Here is a 20,477-nt window from a genome sequence, read left to right as displayed (position 1 = left end):
ATATATGATAATATCCAAAATATATAAAGAACTCAAAAAACTCAATAATAACAACAAAATTCAATAATTAAAAATCAGGCAGAAGACTCAAATAGATATTTGCAAAGGTGTACAGATGACCAACAGGTACATGAAAAGATGCTCAATATCATTAGTTACCAGGAAAATGCAAACCAAAATCAAAATGCGATATCACTTCATACCTGTTAGAATGGCTATTATCAAAAATACAAGAATAACAAGTGTTGCTGAGGATGTGAAGAAGAGGAACTCCTTATGATTGTTGGTGGAAATGTAATTTGTATAGCTACTGTGGAAAACAATATGGAGGTTCTTCAAAAATTAATAATAGAATTACTATATGATCCAGCCATTACACTTTTGGGTATTTATTCAGGGAAAATAAAAGCACTAACTTGAAAACATTTATGCACTCCCATGTTCATTGCTATTCATAATAGCCAATATAGGGAATCAGACTATATGTTCATTGATGGATAAGTGGATAAAGAAATTGAGATATATATATATATTTATATATATATTAGAGATATATATATATGATATATACATAGTTGAAGACTATTGGATATAGATATCATTTTATATATGTATATATATAAAAATATATAATGGTTTACTATTTAGTCATAAAAAAGTATGCATTCTTGCCATTTGCAACAACATGATGGACTCTGAAGACATTATACTAACTGAAAGAAGTCAGAGAAAAGCAAATACTATTTGCTCTCTCTTACATGTGGAGCCTGAAAAACAAAAAAGCCAAACCAACTCCATAGATACAAAAAACAAAGAAAATCAATTTTATTTCTATACTCTAGTAACAGACACTTAGAAATAAACATTTTAAATGTAATAGTATTTATAGTCATTAAGAAATAGAAATACTTGGGTGAAAATCTAATAAAACATGTGTAGGACTTGTATCCTAAAAACTACAAAGCACTAATGTACGATATAAAGGAATATTTAATAAATTGAGAGACACACCATGTTCATGGATTGAATATGTGATATAAAGCTGTCAACCTCCTTAAATTGATATAAGGTTTAATGTAAGTCTTTTAAATGTTCTAATAAAATTTTGTATAGATACAGAAAAGGTTATTTTAAGATTTATATGGAAAGTCAAAGGAATTAGAATAGTTAAAAACATTTTGCAAAAAGAATAAATTTGAGGAAAGTATTTTATTCACATCACTGTAGTAATCAAGATTGTGCAGTTCTGGTAGATCATAGAAATATGATCAGTGGGATAGAATAGAGAATCCAGATACAGACCACACACTGATTTTTTGATAAAGGTGCAAAAATAATTCGATAGAGAAAGGATAACTTTTTCAGCAAATAGTGCTGGATCGATTAGATATCCACACACCAAGAAAATGAACCTCAATTTAAGTAAGTTTCACACACATTTTATAAAAAATTAACTCAAAATGGCTCACAAACTTAAATGTGAAATGTAAAATTATGAAACTTTTGAAAAAAACATAAAAGAAAATCTTTGGGACCTGCAGCTTAGTGGATTTCTTGGACATATTATGAAAAACATGATCCAAAAAAGAAAAAAGTTGATTAGTTGGACTCCCGAAAATGAGAAATGTTTGTTCTATGACTCTGTTAAAAGGTTGAAAAGACAAGCTACTGACCAGGAAAAAGTATTTGCAAACCACATATCTGATGAAGGATTTATATTGAGATGGTATAAATTGCTCTCAAAAGTCAGTATTTTAAAAATCTGATTAGAAAGCACATATGTATTATACATATGTGTGTATTTTTATATACACATGTATATATACATATATCAACATGTATGTATATACAGTTATTGAGTTATTGAACTTTTTAAAAAAAGATATTATTTATTTGAGAGAGAGAGAGCACATGTGCACAAGGTGTGAGAGAGGCAGAGGAACAAGCAGACTCCCTGCTGAGCACTGAGCCCACTGGGGGGCCAATGCAGCCCATGTGGGGCTTGATATGGTCCATGTGGGACTGGATTCCAGGATCCTGAGATCATGACCTGAGCTGACGTCAGATGCTTAAACAACAAAGCCACCCAGGTTATTGAACTTTTAACATATGTCTTCTTAGCTAACAAGCTTAAGATATCATCTGTATTGGCACCTAATCCTAAGAATAATGCACTGACCGAAGACTTTTTTAGAGAGAGAGAGAAAGACAGAGCTCCAGCATGTGCACAGGGGTAGTGTGGTACAGAGGGAGAGAGAGAATCTTAAGCAGGCTCTATGCCCAGCACAGAACCTAGGTTTATGAGCTTGATCTCAGCTTTAAATCTCTCCTTACTTTCCATGGAGTGAGCCAAAATTCTTGTTCCTCTTATATTTTTTTCAATGTATTTCTGCCACACAACCACACTCTTCCACCCAGGGCAGCCCCAAGCATCAGCTTATATGAGTACCACCCCTTAGTGGTGCCTTTATTTATTTATTTATTTATTTATTTATTTATTTATTTATTTTTGGGCTTCCAGTATGCTTTTAAAATTCGTGTTAAAGAAAAATTTGTATTGCTCTCCTTTTTTTTTGTAGCTAGAGAGTTTTCTCAATACTGCCAGAACATGGAGTTCTTGTTTGTTTACTCTCCAAGCTACAATTATACAACTCAGAGTGACACTGTGATGCCTGTGGTTTAATTGGGAACTGAAATCATAACAAAGGTGGGGCAGATCACAAGTAATTATGAAAATGTTTTGCACCAAACTGTCATAATAAAAACCTGACATTGCAAGTTTTTAATTACTTAGAAGTAACATAAAGAGGGGTGCCTGGGTGGCTCAGTGGGTTAAGCCTCTGCCTTTGGCTCAGGTCCTGATCCCAGGGTCCTGGGATCGAGACCCACATCAGGCTCTCTGCTCCGCAGGGAGCCTGCTTCCCCTACCCCCTCTGCCTGCCTCTCTGCCTATTTGTGATCTGTGTCCAATAAATAAATAAAATATTTAAAAAAAAACGTAACATGAAGACTTACTTTGGGACTAATAAAGGTTGTGCTGAAAGTTATTTTTGTTTGTTTGAATGATTTCAAGTGGTTTCCAGGTTTGTTTTTTTTATTAGAAGCATTCGTGAGTAGTCAGATAAGTCTGCCATAATTATGATTGCTTCTCACGACTTTTGAAAAGGACACCGTGCATTTTTTATGGAAGCATTTCTGTCTTTTAAAAAGAATCCCTCAGTATCCACCCCAAGTACCTGCCCTTTCTCATCTTCCCTTCTGTTCAGCTGGAAAAGATGAGAATGTACTAATGATGTGGGACATTACTCTCACAGTTCATAGTAATTAAACTTTGATTCACTGCTCTCTTTTAATGCCTTTAAGTGATTGCTCTTGAGCATTAGTTCTCTGTTCTCTACAGTGTGAAACACACAGCTCCTCAGAGCCACCATTGTCTTCTCTCTCACCTTGGCTGGTCGACTCTACAAATGCAGGGACGGAGGGAGAGTTGATGCTGTGCTGCGGCCCATTCTCCATGTTGTCGTACTGCCTCCTGTAAACCATTCACTCTGAGGCTACCCTATTCATAAACATGCCCTGAAAGGACATTCTTGGCAATCACAAGATTCAAGTAAAATAAATTTGACAGGGATAGCCGATATTTATTGAGTGCTCAGTATGTAAGAGCTTTAAGTCTCTCTGATCTACCCCTCGTATTAACACCTGTGCTTGAGGTAGGTGCTATTGTTGAACCATTATCACGAGGATGCTGAACTTTAGAGAGATTTAATTCTTTGTTGGAGATCACGCTGCTAACACACGACAGCTGGGACTTGAACTCCGGTCCATATGACACCACAGTAATATGTTTTCAATTACCATGGAAGACTGTAAGCTCTGTGAGACAAAGGAGCAGGTCTACCTGCCGTTCCTAGAACTTAGCACAGTGCCTTGCACCCACTAGGCATTTGCTGAATGAATGGGAAAAAAATTGAGTGAACTGGGAAAAGACTTCTTTGCATTTAATGTAAATTGTGTTATTTTCATTCGTTTTATCATTGGGAAAGAGGAATAATTTGTCAATTTTTTGTTGTTGTTAAATTACATGGTGTTAACTAGGCACTTGCCTTTTTAGTTTGCAATCTAGTTTTCCTGCTTATATTTATTTTTCCACTAGTTAATCGCTCTAACATTAGAGCAAGCTGTCATGGATATTAGTGCTTTGATGAAGGTCTTGAGTTGTTAAAAGCTACGTTTCCCATCAGCATAGCAATTTAAATGGAATTAAATGTCAGCTTTTTCCTTTAATTAAAGTTTTTATGAAATGGGTAATGTATAAATACTGAAGAAGACTGTCTTTAAAATATATAATATTTAGGGAAAGGAAAAAAAATTAACATGGCATATAATTAGCTTTCTTGTTTACAGATCTAAAACTATGATCGGTCACTGATTAACAAATGTTGCAGCCTACGTCTGCTACAAGGCTTCCTGAGAAATCACCTCTCAAATTACCCTGGATTATTGCATATTGAGCCCCAGATCATTTAGAGTGTCTGCAGTGTGCTGGCTTTGGAGTTTCTGGGCAACTCAGTAGACTTTATATCATCTTGGGTTCACTTCCATGCCAAGCAAACCCTAAATATCTTTTTAGAAGGAGAATTTGTAGCCTTTTTAAAATTCCTACTTCAAGTGAATATCTTGCTGTTGTCTTTTACTTTTCAACTAGTATGTTTCCTGCCTATCCACTTCAAAGCCCAAGACTCTTGTTTTTCTTTCCTTCTGTGGGAAGCTGTCACCTTCCTGAGTGCCCTTCTGAGCAAGTTACCTGAACTTCTTAATCTGAATCACTGAGATCGAAAACCGTGCTGCCCCTGAATGATGCTATCAAGATTCCCATTTGCACATAAACCTCCAGCAGAGTCCAGCAGTCCTTGAAAGAATTCAGGTTTGAATCCAAATGTATCAGGATAGAAATTAAAGATGTGTAAACAGAATTCAGTGCTTTCAAGCAGCTGTGCACTGATTTCTTCACAGAGCTCCCCTGATACTTTTCAATTATTTAATCACTCTGCATCCTTGTCCAGACCACACAGCCCTAGATTTTTAGACTTTCCTCAGAGGATTTATCTCCTAATCCTTATTCTGAAGCATCGCTTAATTCCCATTTTCCTCTAATTTGAGGACACCAGAATAGGACATCTTGTGCTAATTAAGTGGAATGAGCTATGCAACAGGAATATTATTCTTCACCACTCTACGATTCTAATCAGTGTGGAGTTTACTAGAAGGATTCCCACTAATAACTTAAGTAGGACTATATCACCGCATCCAGTGTGAACCAAAATATAACCACTCCTCTCTTCCTTCCTTCTCTCTTCTCTCGCTGCCCCCCCACCCCATTCTCTCTTTCTCTCTCTTTTCCTGCTTCTCATTTCCTCGTCTACACAGGGTCCCCGTGGTCCTGAGGGAGCACCAGGAGAGAGGGGATTACCAGGAGAAGGATTTCCAGGGCCAAAGGTAACAATACCTTCTGTACTATGAAAAAAATGCTTTGCCTTGCATGGTCATGATTTCCAACTTAAAAAAAAATGTTTTATACCATACTTTATAATTATCAGAAGTATTTTCTTGACCATCTTCACCCCATTAAATAAAGGAATATGTACCTTTCCCTTAACATGAAACTATAGTGAAATTTGCAGTTATAGTTATAAGTTATAAGTTATAATAGTTATAAATAACTATTTGGCAGACTTTTACCTCATATAATTATGGTGTATGAAAGGAGAAATCTCTCTTACTTTGTAGTCCTTAAACCATAGTGATAAGTAGTGTCTTCGTGTCCAGAAGAGAAGTTATGGAGCATAGCAATGCCAGAAGTTTCCTCACAGCTTTGTTTTGTGAAACACAGATAAGAAACTAATAAACCAGTTTGTAATCATATGGTCACTAGTATAATAAGAAGGAAATACAGGTGGACGGACAGAACAGGAATTACCTTGTTATCATAAGGGGCAAAATGCTGTGAGAAACTTACCTTTTACCCAGCAATTGAGGATTTAAATGTTTCTACTGCTTCCCATGTATAGTTCTGGGCACTCAAGTTCCTCTGGACCAGGTTGGCAAACTTCTGTAAAGGGCCAGATGATAAATAATTTAGACTGTGTGAGCAATGTGGTATCTGTCAGGGCTATACTTTGCTGACCTATGGTCTGGGCTGGTTCCCCGCATCTACCAAAGACCACACAGGATATGATTTTCCAAGACACTTTAAGCAGCATCAACAACATTTCAGAGTAAGCGAGAATGCATTTTGCGGTCCTTTTCCCTTCTTTCTAAATTCTTTCTCCCAAATACACATGCATGTGAATACACACACTGCCCTGAGAGGCACATGCTGTTTTCTAAGTGTCTAAGCACTTCTACTTCAGCCGTTTGGTCAGGTCACTAAGATCTGGCCTTCTCCTGCCATCCTCATGCTCTAAAATATCATCTCATTCTTATCCTCTTCAGCCATGATCCATATAGAATATGGATTCTGTGAAAAACCTGAATCTTGACTACAGGGAGATCAATTAGTTAAAACCTAATTTATACTAAGCTGTGAATGACTACGGGCTTGGATTTTAAAAGAAGCCCTTGTTAACTGAGTAACTTTAATTTGTCATCATCAAAGGGAATAACCTATAGGATAAAGGGGACAGTCCAAATGCCCTGACCTAACCAGAGTGTCACTATCGGAAGACAGGCCAGCAGTTAGTGCTACATTTCAGTAAGTTTTAAATACATAATTTCTTAAGGGTTTTTTAGTGTGTGTGCCATATAATAAATTTCTGTTTATGTGTAGTCAAAACAACCTGGGAAATTCAAATAGCCAAGGTTATTTCTCTTTATAACCTGTGAGGATTTTTAACACAAGTAAATGAGAAGTGAATAAATGAAAGACTAAGAAGCAGACTGAGGGCGAGTCTTAGTGACAGGTTCAACTGTACATCACAACGACACAGTCTCACTCATAATAACCCACAGCATTTCATCACAGAAAGAATCCATTATATTCAGCATTACTTTAGGGTCGACTTATGTGATTATACTCTGTGGTAATTATCAGAAGAACCCATTAGTCACAATACTTCATTCCTCATCCAGCAGGGTCGATGGGCGTTTTCTCTATGTGCTATTTGAAGTTACTTTCCATTGATGTAGAGTCGAACTGAATAAGTTATGAGTAAAGAGGTACTTAAAGGTATATTTTCCATTTTCCTAGGTTTCTTGCAAGTGTTCTCTGATTTTACTCTAGGTTTAAATAAACTCATGAAATGAATGCTATTCCTAATTAATTATATGGTTTACTTTTCACACAAATGCACAAAATGTCATGACTTCATTGAGTTTTACATTACAACCAGAGCTATTCACATAGGTCGTGTGACTTAGGAGAACTTCCTAGAAGATTTTCTATGAATTGTTTTAAAACCAAATTTTCAAAGAACATTTATAAAGTATGATATAAAACATTGAGTAAGTAACTCAATATTAGCAAGTATTAGTTCCTATGCTAATATGAGAGGAAGTTTTCATTCTGTGAGGAATCTAGTCAGGCAGTGTCAAGGAAATGGAGGATTGATTCAGTTTGTTGTACAATACGGTTAGTTAGGTTCCCCACTTCCAGATTTTTTTTATCAGGAATGGAGCTCTTTTCCAACTTTAGTGATGCTGTGTATGTATTCTGTTTGGACAGATTCTTTCCTATCTAGGAGTATTAAAACTACATATTTTTTGCAAGTTAACAAATGTTTGGATCAGCTAGAATTACCCATTTGTAACGAGCAGTGAATTTGGATGCTTTTGATGCTTCAGCTATTTTTTAAATCCTGATTTTAATTAATATGCTGCTATTTCTTTCACACACTTTCAGGGTGAAAAAGGCTCTGAAGGACCAATTGGCCCACAAGGATTACAAGGCCTGTCAATCAAAGGGGACAAGGTACTGCATATAGAGTATACAATAGGAAAAATGACAATAAAATTATTTATATCCATTGTTCTTTATGCATTTATATTTTATGGACTGTATTCAGCCTAATGACCGTATCACACATTTTTCCTTCTAAGATATTAATTTAGACTGGGGATTGACACATATTTCCTTTTAAGATATTTATTTAGACTGGGGTTGACACAAAGTAAAACACTAAGAGGCATATTCCAGGGCATGACTTAATGATGGGATCAGCTTGCTTGCTCACTCCTTCCTTCTTCCCTTCCTTCCTTCCTTTCTCTCTCTCTTCCTTTCTTTCTTTCCTTCTTTCTTTCTCTTCTCCAGGCTCCACGCTAAGCAGAGAGCACAATGCAGGGCTGAAACTCACGATTCTGAGATCAAGACATGAGCTGAGATTAAGAGTCGAATGCTTAACAAACTGAGCCCAGGCTCCTCTAATATTATGTGAAGTATGATCTAATGATACGGTTTTGTTCATAAAAACATTTATTTAGCCCAGGCATTGGCAAACCATGGGGCTGGCTGTTATTCTTAGAAACAGTGTTTTTATTTTTTATTTATTTTTTAAATATTTTATTTATTTATTGGACAGAGATCACAAGTAGGCAGAGAGGCAGGCAGGGGCCGGGGAGGGGAAGCAGACTCCTCGCTGAGGAGAGAGCCCGACATGGGGCTCAATCCCAGGACCCTGGGATCATGACCTGAACCGAAGGCAGAGGTTTAACCCACTGAGCCACCCAGGTGCCCCAGAAATAGTGTTTTTAGAATGGAGGCACATCGGTGCATTTAGATATTGTCTGTGGTTGCTTTTGCTTGACCAAAGCAGTGTTCATGACTTATGATAGAGACCTTAGTATGGCGCTCAAGAATAAAATGTTTATTGTCCAGCTGTTTAAGAACAAGTTCATGGATCCTGATGGAGCCTAAATACAACTGACATTTAAATGTCTGGAATGCTTGGTTAGCTCAGTTGGTAGAGCACATGACTCTTAATCTCAGGGCTGTGAGTTCAAACCCCATGTTGGGCATGGAAACTTCTTCAAAATATAAAAATTAAAACATGCATCTCTTTGTCTCTTTGCTGTTCTGAGATGTGCGAGGTGTCATTCTCGCACTGGATGTTAGATCTGCTTAAAGTGCTTTTCCTCTGTGATTCTACCTGGTTCTTTCCCTCTCCTCAGTGAGGCCATCCCTGTCCGGATTATTTATGCAAAACTGTAGCTTTCTCCACTTTCCCTGGTTTATTGTTCTCCTTAGCACTTATCCTTATTCAACATATTACTTATTTTATCTATTTATCTTGTTACCATCTTCTGATTTTTCCTATTAAAATGTAAGCTCTGTAAGAAGAGAGATTTTTGGCTGTTTAGGTCACTGTTGTTTCCCTAGCATTTGGAAGATTTCCTGGCACATAATGGGCACTCGCAAGTATTTGTTGAAAGACACAAAGAATGAATGAATGATAGTGTTCTTTTTACTGATAACTCTCACTTTGTTTCCCAAATTTGCATGGAAGGAAAAGGTGAGATTCTTTAATTCTGTTGCATTTACCTTAGATAATTTCTTAATTTTTAACCTGTATTTTAGCAAGATGTGGAGGGGAAAAGTTATTCAGAAAATAGTCACACATTTCTCTCTCAAGTCCTGACTTTCTTGGACCCTATGAATATTAGACTTTTAAATATTTCTACTATAAACCTAATAGGAAGTGTTTGTGTCATTATAACAACCATTTGGGAATTTTTGGTCCTTCTGAGAAAAATGATTGATAAATATAAGCTGGTCCAAATATTCACCAGTTAAGACCACACAGTGAAAATATCATTCACTCTTTTGGCAAACTTGAGCTACAAACTGTAAAGAAATAGAGCTTTCTAACTTTTTATGTTGAATCCTTTTATGGTATAGATAGATTTTAATTTAGCATAATTCAAGATTAGCAAAATATGGAAGAATGAGGTTTATTATTATATTTCTGATTTATTTTCTATCCAGGGGGATTTGGGACCTGTGGGACCCCAGGGACCAATGGGCATCCCTGGAATCGGGAGTCAAGGGGAACAGGTAATCAGAACTTTCTCTCTTTCCAATCGGTACAGAGAACTCTGACCCAGTCCTGGTGTTCACTGAAATCCAGTCCTGCAAACACCTATTAGTATATTGATAGTCAATTTGCAATGGAATATACAACCAAAAGTGAATGTAGGGAAGGAAAAGATGATTCTGTGAGATTTTATTTTTTAGAACTTCCAAAGATTAAAAAAATAAAATATGTGTTTCTTGGGGCCGTGACTTTTAGCATTCATGCCTAATTAATAGGATAAGAGTTTAAGAGTGATTTTATATTTTTAGGTTTCCTTAGGAGCAGTGGTTTATTTATCTGTTTATTTGTGTCTTTTCCCCTTAAGGCTTTGCGAATGATTAAATCTCACTCTCTTCCAATTGCAAGGGAGTAGTATTTCCCACCCCCCAGTCATGGACCAATCTAAAAAAAGTATTAAACTTAAAACAAGCACCAGAATCAGAGGTAACTATTGAACTTAAAGGGCACTGTTACTGAACAGAAGAAAATCAGAGATAAGGTTTATCAACGACAATTGGCTTCTCTTAGTCAGAAAGAAGGAAAGCTCTCTAAGGATGTCTCTACACTCACGGTTCCAACTGCTTCCAAAATCTTCTGACCATAACTTTTGGAAAAGGGCAATTTTGTTAGATCTAAATAATATAAAGATAATGTAACAGTACTATCTACCTACAGAATCTTGTTTAATCAAAGTGATGAACAAATCCAAATTTATGCTGACTGTCCTCCTACATAGAAAGTAGACAGTTTGACTAAGATTTATGATTAAGGTGTGAATTATTCTGTTGCTAGAGAATGAATAGTGCTTCCTTTATCTAGGACAGTGGGAAAAGAAGATTAAAAAAAAAAAAAAAGAGAGAGAGAGAGAGAGATAATTCCAAATCTCATTATTGACATTAACTCTGAGTTTATTTCTAACCATCTTGAAATTAATTAGTGTTGTTGTTGTTGTTAGTCCAAGCAACAGCAAAGTTGGATATTTCTCCTTTTTCTATTGCCTTTCTCTTGATAGAGACCCTGGTGGTAATATATTAGGAGGATTAAGATGCAGGAAAAGCCAAGATAAGTCTGTATATAACTGTTTAGATAATAATTAAGAGCTGGATATTTCGATTACACAAGGATTGTGATTTGAGTATAGCACCAGGCAGTCTCAGACTTTGCAGTTTGCTTGCTGATTTCAGCCAGGCTTACATTTTGATCCTGGAAGTGGCTGGACAGTCCTAGGTCTTGTGGTCCTGGTGCTGAGTCACCACTATAGGGCTGAAAATGAGGTTCAAAGAAAGCCAAATCTTTCCAGATGGTCTGCAAATTCTGGACCTCCCACCTGCAACTTCCTGTTGCCTTTAATGCTGGTTCTTGGTGGGGGTTGTTGTTCTTCAGCTTTAAAAAATATCTCTTTGACTTCTTTTGTTTTCTTACCTTTTCCTCTCCAAATTTCCAGGAGAAAATTATTTTTAAGGTAGACGTGACCATATGGAGCTGACCCCTACTGGATAGGAGATTGAATAGAATGCATCATTTCTAAACTACTCTGAACAAGAAAGGAATTTGTTTGCCCTTTTAAGACAGATGATTAATTCCTACTTAAATGTAACCTCTATTTATATAGTTATTCATTTTTCTTCTTATCCTTAATTTGACATGTTTACCCATTGAATTACTGTTGTTATTAGATCTTCCTAATTCTCTTACAGAAATGATTTCCCCCACTCATCTGTTTTGGGGGAGCTCCTGTTTTCAGGAACATGTTGTTAACATGCCTCAAGGGGCCTGTAGATTTTCATGAAATGTTTGGAGGCTTGACCACTTCAACTCTGTTATAAATTGGAGTGAAAATACAAATGACCACATTTACATGTGTGCACACATATATACATGGATCTCTGAATTTTTTTGGTTCCTTGTTATGTATCATGTTACTTACAGATGATTGTAAAAGATTTTTTCTAATAACAACATTATGATTCCTTCTCATAATAACCTTAGCTTTATTAAACTGTTTAGACTGCTTCACCTTCATTAACCAGAGAAAATGATATTTATAATTAAAAAGTAAACAAACAGTTGTATCTTCCCGCTGGAAAAAAGGGGATATCACTTGTAATAAAATAATCGTGTATCTGTCACCATTATTTACACAATCATGGCTTGTGGGGTGTGAGCAAAATAAAATTTTAGTCTTTCCTCATCAACCCTTTAAATATTTTTCAGGGGGGAAAGTTTTTTCTTTTTCTTCCTGCAGGAAGAAAATATTAACGAGTTACACACTCGTTAATAAAAAGTTATAGTGTCACCTCTAAGTTGTAACTCATGGTTTCAATTGTATAATAAAAATTATCTAATCAATATATTAACTTTCCTTTAAATCTTCATTTATCTGGTATGACTTATAGGGAGAACCAGCAGTCCATGGGAAGGAATGTGTTTCTCATCCCTGCCAGGTCAAATCAAGGATGAGAGTAGAGGGGGAGGTTCTTTCTTGGCTTATCTATTGTCATACGGCTTTGGATCCTCTAGTCTTGACAGATGTTTGACAGTGAGTTTCCTTGTGGGGCTCCTACATTGCTCCTGTGACTGCCACTCTTGGGACATGGATGATAGACTCTCTTCCTCCAGCTGTTTCTCCCCATCAGCCTCTGTTTTTCTGGCAGCCTATTCTACACCGATTCTCTCTGTTGGAATTCCACTGCTCCTCCAGGTCCTCTTGGACAGGATTCCAAATGATTCCAGGCCAACCCTGTCTCTCACCTAGAGTATATCTAGTCCACAGAAAAAAAACCTTGCATGGCCTTTGCCCTAACCAACCCTGGATAGATGGGCTGATCCAACCCCAGCCCTCTCTGGGCCATCACCATCCATTTTAGCTTTCACAGGTGTGAGTCAGACACAGGTCCCTTGTGTTGCCAAGGCAGAAATCAAAGCCAATAAGTGGCTTCACCGAAACTCTTTCTAGAATGCAGTAAAGAGAGAAACAACCCAAACCCCTCCCATTTTCTTCAAAGAAAACTCTTCATAAGATTACTTTCTCCAAAGAAGAACTTATTAATCCTATCTCCTTCCCCTTTTTTACCCACAATGTGGGAATCTAGTGTTTGGACATTCTTTAGTCTGGTGTCTACAGACTATTGATTCTTAGAACCTAAGATCAAACCTTTGATTTAACATCCTTACATATTGTGATTGAGACAGCTAGACTATAGGTTTGCCTGCATGGGACTAAAATGTGAAATAGGTTAACGAGAAGGAATTTTGTCTGATTCGGAACTCCAAGCTGGCATGGTGTCCCTGTTCATCGGGGTCTTCAGAGGTTCTGTCTTCATTCTTGGGTGTCTGTCCTTCTCAGGGTGTTTTCCTCACCCACATGATCCAGAATAGCCACTGTGTCTTCACTTCAGCCACTGGGGAAGGGGAATAGGGGAGGGAAATGCATGCCTCTTCCTTTATCATGAATCAGCAATTGCACACATCACTTCCGTTTGTATCCCAGTGGCTTGAATCCAGTCCATTTGGTAACACCTGGCTACACCAGGAACTGGAAAACATGGTCATTATTCTAGGCAGCTATGCAGGTGAGCTGCAATTCTCTTACTATGGAAGAAGGGGAGAATGCATATTATGGTTCTACTAGCAGCCTCCGCCATGCCATTCAACAAATACCGAGTATGACTAATATATGTTGGGATGTGAATTCCATTTTCACTTTAAAGGGTCTGAAACCACTTTTATCCAAATTTCTTAATTTCACTAATGCTATTTTTTAAACATTTTATTTTAAAGGGAATCCAGGGTCCTATGGGTCCACCTGGTCCACAAGGACCTCCAGGACAAGGCTTGCCTGGTTCCAAGGTAAATTTCAGAATGGGAGTAGAGTTTAATATATCTATGGTCTAGTTGCTATTTCCTGGCCAGTAGCTTGTGCATTGGGAAAGTAGCAGATAAAATGAACTTAAAAATCAGATTTCTACTAAATGCAAATGGTACTAATATTTTTGGTGGTTTAGTTAATGTAATATATAGTCTTTACACTTTTGGAAGCATTTATTTAGACAATCTTAATTTATTGTTTTCTTTATTTGTTTCAAGAGACCCTCTTCTCGAAGTAGAAGCTACCTATGGGCTGGCTAACCCGTTCTCACCAACAGTCCCACAGTTGGCCTACCTCCTGACACATTTAATTAAAGAGATGGAGTCAAAAATAAAGAAAAATCTCTCTGAATGTGGGAATCATCTTATGTCCTAAATTAAAACCATTATTTATCCCCTAGGAAGAGGCATGGCTCTTCTTATTTAACAAACTGTCCTTAATGCTGCTTCAAATGATCACTAACCATTGTGAAATAAATACTACCCTGACTGTAGTCACCTTCCAGCATACTCCTTAGGGATAGCAGTGCAAGAAGTAGTTCAGCAGCAGAAAGTTACTGTCCTTGAGGTTTTTGCATTGGGCTCATCATTGGAAGCTTGGGTTTTTCTCTGCTTATGATAGTGCTCTTGATTTGCAGTCATTCTGATTTCTCATGTGTCAATTTCAGTTGTTGTGGGATATAATTGCCTATCTTCCAGGTGCCCTACACCTTTTGAGTATGCTACCTAGCCTATGTATAACTTTTTAGATTTTATTTATTTATTTGAGAGAGAGAGAGTGAGTGAGGTTGGTGGGGGGGGGGGAGACAGCACAAGTTGGAGGAGGGGCAGAGAGAGAGAGGGAGAAGCAGTTTCCCCACTGAACAAGGATCCTGACATGGGGCTCGATCCCAGGACCCTGAGATCATGACCTGAGTTGAAGGCAGATGCTTAACTAACTGAGCCACCCAGGTGCCTCTACCTAGCCTATATTTTAAGCCAGACCGTTATATATTCCAAATCTGGTAAAACTCCATCCACCTGAAGGGATGTTAGGCAAAAACATATATTTGAATTATAAACAGACATATACTGAAATAATATATTAGGCAAATACATATATTTGAATTATAAACAGACATATACTGAAATAATATATATTAAAATATTTTTTCATATTTTATATTACTATATATAATGAGTATTAATATCAGTAATATAATTAACATCTATCTATTATGTACATATTTGAACTTATATATATGAATTGAGCACATAAAGCTTGGTTTTATCTTATTTTGTTGATACAAGGGAGTGCTTAGCTCTTAAGGCAGGAATATGTTATTTTTATTTTGTTGCTATAATGACATCTCTTTAAATACTCTTTCCTCACTAGGGAGAAGTAGGCCAGACAGGAGCTACAGGACCTAGAGGACCAGTGGGAGTTGGAGTACAAGGCCCAAAGGTGAGCTGACCATACAGATCAGAAACAATTAGATAACTTACGTTATATTATGTAAAGTTTCGTTGGTATCCAAATGCAATACAGGTCATGCATGTGTCATCTGTTATTTCATCAGAGAAGAATATTTATTCAGAAAAGGGTTTGATGCTCTGTGTAACTCTTATTGTTTAAGAAGAATCAAAAATCTTAGTTTATTTTGAGAACTGCTACTGGATTTTATTCATATATTTATTAGGATCAAAGGCCCTCTTTTGACACAGAGCAATTCTTTAAGAACATTCTTGTCTGCATATTATAAAACAGAGCACCTAGCACAGTAGGAGTTCAGCAAACAGTCCTTCCCTTGTTTTGCTTTGCGGTGGGCTCACGTTTCAGGTCTCAGCTCAAAAGCTGCCTACTCAGAAAATTGTTCCCTAAACCTAAAGTAAGTCTCCCCCATTCCCGTGACACAGTGATTTTTTAATCTCAGCATGCTCTTGCCTTTGCTTTTGCCCTTCACCTCAACTGGCATGTTTTCTGCAATACTTTTCATCTTACTAATCACTCAAGAAATGCAGTGCCCAACATTGGAGCCACCAGCCACATGTGTTTACTGAATGCCAGGAATGTGACAAGAGTGAAGTGACATGCATGGTTAGCGTGAAACACACGCTTGATTACAGAGCTCGACACAAACAATGTGAACTACATCCCTAGTACATTTGCAGATTGGTTACATACTGAAATGACATCATTTCAGACTTACTGAGGTAAGCAAAATACATTATTAGGATTATTTTCACCTGTGTCTTTTAACAGGTGTGGCTGTTAAAGAAGAATAGACATGTTACATGTGCATAAAACATATATTATAAATTATAATATAATTATAATATTATAATATTATATTATTATATATAATAATATAATATAATTACTAATATAAATAACAAATACTAATATAAATAGTAATAAATAGTAATAATAGCTGTTACTATTGGTTTTGATGTGCCATGTAATATGCTAACTATGACATATATGTCACTGTACATATATTCAGTGTACGTATACATATGCACACATATGTTGTCATATGTGTGCCGATTTCAGAGAAACAACATAGGATAGTAAGGCTCAGCAATTAGACTACCTAATCCTAAATTCCAGTTTTGCCATTAACTAGATGTGTAATTGTAAGCTTCTCTGACTTTAGAAAACGAAATATTTCAAACATACCTAATAGCGTGGAGGAAAGCACGAAGACCCCCATATATTCCACAGCTAGCTTTATCATATGTTGACATTTTGCCATGTGTATTCTAGCTATTTTTCTAAAAAGCATTGCAGATATAGCTAGAGGCTCTGCCTCTGCTTCTGCCACCCATGACCCTGTGCTCCCTCACCAGACATAATTATTACCACGATTTGGGTGTTTATCATTCTTTTGATGCTTTTATAATTTTCCCATGTATGTTTTTATCCATAAGCTACATATGGCCTTTGTGTGTTAAAGTTCTTAAACTTTACATAATGCATCACTCTGCCTTATATTTATTTTCAGCCTCATGTCTTGTTTTCATATACCTTTTTTAAAAAGATTTTATTAAAAAAAATTTTTTTTTTAGATTTTATTTATTTATTTGACAGATAGAGATCACAAGTAGGCAGAGAGGCAGGCAGAGAGAGAGGAGGAAGCAGGCTCCCTGCTGAGCAAAGAGCCCAATGCGGGGCTCGATCCTAGGATCCTGGGATCATAACCTGAGCTGAAGGCAGAGGCTTTAACCCACTGAGCCACCCAGGCACCCCAAAAAGATTTTATTTATTTATTTGAGAGAGGGAGAGAGAGTATGAGAGGAGAGAGGGTCAGAGGGAGAAGCAGACTCCCCACTGAGCAGGGAGCCTGATGGGGGACTCCATCCTGCAACTCCAGGATCATGACCTGAGCTGAAGGGAGTTGCTTAACCAACTGAGCTACAGGCACCCTTCATACACCTTTATTTCATTCATTTTCATTGCTCTATGGTAGTCTATTGTATAAAAATCTCATTTAAAATTTATCCATTTTCCTATCGATGGACGTTTAAATTGCTTCCCATTTTTTGCGTTTGCCAACAATGTTGCCATAAACATTCTATGAGTTTCCTTTTGTGTAAGTCAGACTACAAGTTTCTCTCACTAGCTGGTGATAGATGCTACAAGTAGAATTGAAAGATCATAGGGTATGGGCAATTTTCCAATTTTGATACCATGAAAATCCTGTCCAAAGTAGACAATGCGTAAAATGGTTCTGCCCATTCATCCTCCTTCTAACAGTATGTGAAAATGTTCCTTTCTCTACTTTCTTGCCAATATGAAGCATGTAAAATACATCTCATTATTTTAATTTCTATTCCCTGGTAACTGAACAGTTTTTGGACGCTTAATGGACTTTCAGCTTTTCTCTTTCGCAAATTCCTGTAAATATTCATTCTTTTTTTAGGTTTGGCCTTCCTTTCTTATTAAAGTTCTTTCTATATCTGGGTATTAATCCTTTGTTACTTGCAGATATCTCCCGGGCTATGGCTTGTCTTTTTTACTTAGGGTACCTTTTACTATACAAAAGTTGTCAGTTCTGATGTATTTCTATCCGATTATGGTCTGAGCTTTTTAAATATTATTTAGACATTTGTTGGCTCCAAAGTCATAAAGATACTCATATATTTTCTTCTTAAAATTTGGGGTTTTTGCTTTTTAATGTTTAGGTCTTTAGTCCACTTACTGTTTCTTTTTTGCATTTGGTATAACATAGTGACCTTTTTTTACCCAGATGGACAACCAGATGTCCCTGTGCAGGTTACTGAATAGTCCATCCTTGCTGCACTGTTGTACATCAAGCTTCTCTATGTGTGAGGATCCATGCCTGAGCTCTGTTTTTGGCTCCATTTTCTATTTATGTCTTTCAGTGCTATGATTTCTTTGTCTTGATTATGATAGATTTGTAATAAGTTTTATCATCAATAGGGAAAAATACTCTCAACTTCTTTCCTGGTTACTCTTGACTCTAACATACTGCTCTTAGGATTGACTTGTCAAATCTGATGGAATATCCCATTGGGATATACTCTTGGGATTGCATTGAATCTTTAGATTAAATATTGAGTCTTTCAAACCACAGCATAAAACTAATTTTTCAGGAAAATATTTGTCATTTTATCCACAAAGATCTTCTAGTTTTTCAGTTAAAAAGGTACACTGGAGAAATTTTTTGCCATTTTTTGCTTCTTTTTCTACATCTTTTAATTAACTATTGCAGGTCTGTTAGGGGAAGTATTTTGTTCATGGTGGGGTTTTGATTTGTTTTGGTATATTGATTTTTGTATTCAGGTAGCTGATAATATCTCTTATTATTTATAATTGTTTGTAAAGTCTATCTTTTTTATTCCCTGTGTACATAGACATATTGTGTGAAAATAAAAAGCTGTTTTCTTTTTAGTTTTTTCTTATTTTTTTTTAAATTTTACAGTGCTATGATCTCCAGTGCAATGCTTAAAAGAAATGACTTCAAAGGAAGTGCTTCTGAAATTTCACTTTAAAAAAAATATATATTTTATTTATTTATTTGAGAGAGTGAGAGAGAAAGAGCACATTCAGAGAGGAGGGGAAGGGGACAAGTAGATTCTCTGCTGAGCAGGGAGCCTGAAGCAGTGCTCGATCCCAGGACCCCAAGATCATGACCTGAGCTAAAGGCAGATGCTTAACCAAATGAGCCACCCAGGTGCTCCTAAAATTTCACTTTTAAGTATAACATTTGCTGTAGGTTTTTGCTAGACAACCTCTATTAGGTTAAGATAATTACCTACTGCTTCAATTGGACCAAAAGTTTCTTATTACTTATAAATGAGTATTGGATCTTATCCGATTCTGCATCCACTAAGATAATTGTTTTATGTTTCCCTTTTAACTTGTTCATAATGGCATACTAACATTTCCAAAATTTTTAGTTGTTGAACCTTCCTGGCATTCTTGAGATGAACCCAACTGGTCATGATATATAACTTTTTTATGATAGCAACTTAATCGACTAATCTTTTATTCAGGACTTTTGTTTCCATTTTAAATAATTTTATTTATTATGTGGTTGACATACAGTACAAGCACATGGTTAAAGTGTACGCTTTGATAAAACATATATGTGTATATATGTTCTTGAAACCATCACCAAAACCAAATAATTAAAGTATCCATCATCTCCCCCGCAGCAAATTATTGTATGTCCCTTTGTAATACCATCCTTCCATTTCTCCCTAACTTCTACTGATCTGCTTTGCAATCTCTGGTAACTATTGGTCTGCTTTATGTCATTATAGATTCATTTGTATTTCCTAGAATTTTAGGCAAGAGGAATAACGTGTCAAATAATCTTTTTTTTTTTTCTGTCTTCTCTTTTACTCAGAAAAATTACTTTGTGGCCCATGTTTAACATTTAGGATAGCTTTTTTGTTATTGTTCTTTTTATTGCTGAATAGTATTCCACTGTAGGAACATTTGTTCATCCATTCCTATGTTGAGGGAAATTTGATTGTTTCCAGCTTTGGGATATTATAAAGCTATTTTGAACAATTATGTACATGTCTTTGTATGGACATAGGTTTTCAGTTTTGGGGGTAAGTGCCTAGAAGTGAAATGGCTGGGTCATATGGTAGGTATCTATTTAGCTTTTCAAGAAATTGTCAAATTCGTTTCCAAAACACTCTTTATTTTGTCTGTATTTTCATTGGGTATGGAATTCTGGGTTGATGGCTGTTTTTGTTCTGTTTTTTCTCTTTCTTTTGTTTTTCCTGTTTCTTTTACTATGTTTGAAATGTTGTTCCACTTTCTTCTCACGTGCATTGTTTCTGATGAGAAATCCATTAGAATCTGCACATTCATTTCCCTACTTGTTTATGTCTGGCTACCTTTGAGATTTTCTCTGTATCACTAGTTTTACACCATGTGATTATAATGTACCTTTACTTTTGTTTCCTTCATACTTCTTGTGCTCAGGATTCATTAATTTTCTTCGATCTGTGGGTTATTGATTTCATCAAATTTGGAAATATTAGGCCATTGTTTCTTGAAATATTTCCCACTCTCTGCCTTCC

The 20,477-nt window shown here is 36.4% G+C and overlaps 1 protein-coding gene across 1 annotated transcript in view; it reads left to right on the top strand.

Moving 5' to 3' along the window:
• COL28A1 (collagen type XXVIII alpha 1 chain) overlaps nt 1-20,477 on the top strand; it is a 171,076-nt gene that overhangs the window by 54,283 nt on the left and 96,316 nt on the right. The window contains exons 14-18 of the mRNA XM_059171208.1: nt 5,431-5,499; nt 7,901-7,969; nt 9,980-10,048; nt 13,848-13,916; nt 15,310-15,378. Coding sequence (XP_059027191.1) covers nt 5,431-5,499; nt 7,901-7,969; nt 9,980-10,048; nt 13,848-13,916; nt 15,310-15,378 — 345 coding nt within the window. The remainder of the gene's footprint in view (nt 1-5,430; nt 5,500-7,900; nt 7,970-9,979; nt 10,049-13,847; nt 13,917-15,309; nt 15,379-20,477) is intronic.

Source organism: Mustela lutreola, chromosome 4 (genome assembly GCF_030435805.1).
Source record: "Mustela lutreola isolate mMusLut2 chromosome 4, mMusLut2.pri, whole genome shotgun sequence".
NCBI classification, from domain to species: domain Eukaryota; kingdom Metazoa; phylum Chordata; class Mammalia; order Carnivora; family Mustelidae; genus Mustela; species Mustela lutreola.
This window is presented reverse-complemented; position numbering and strand designations above follow the sequence as displayed.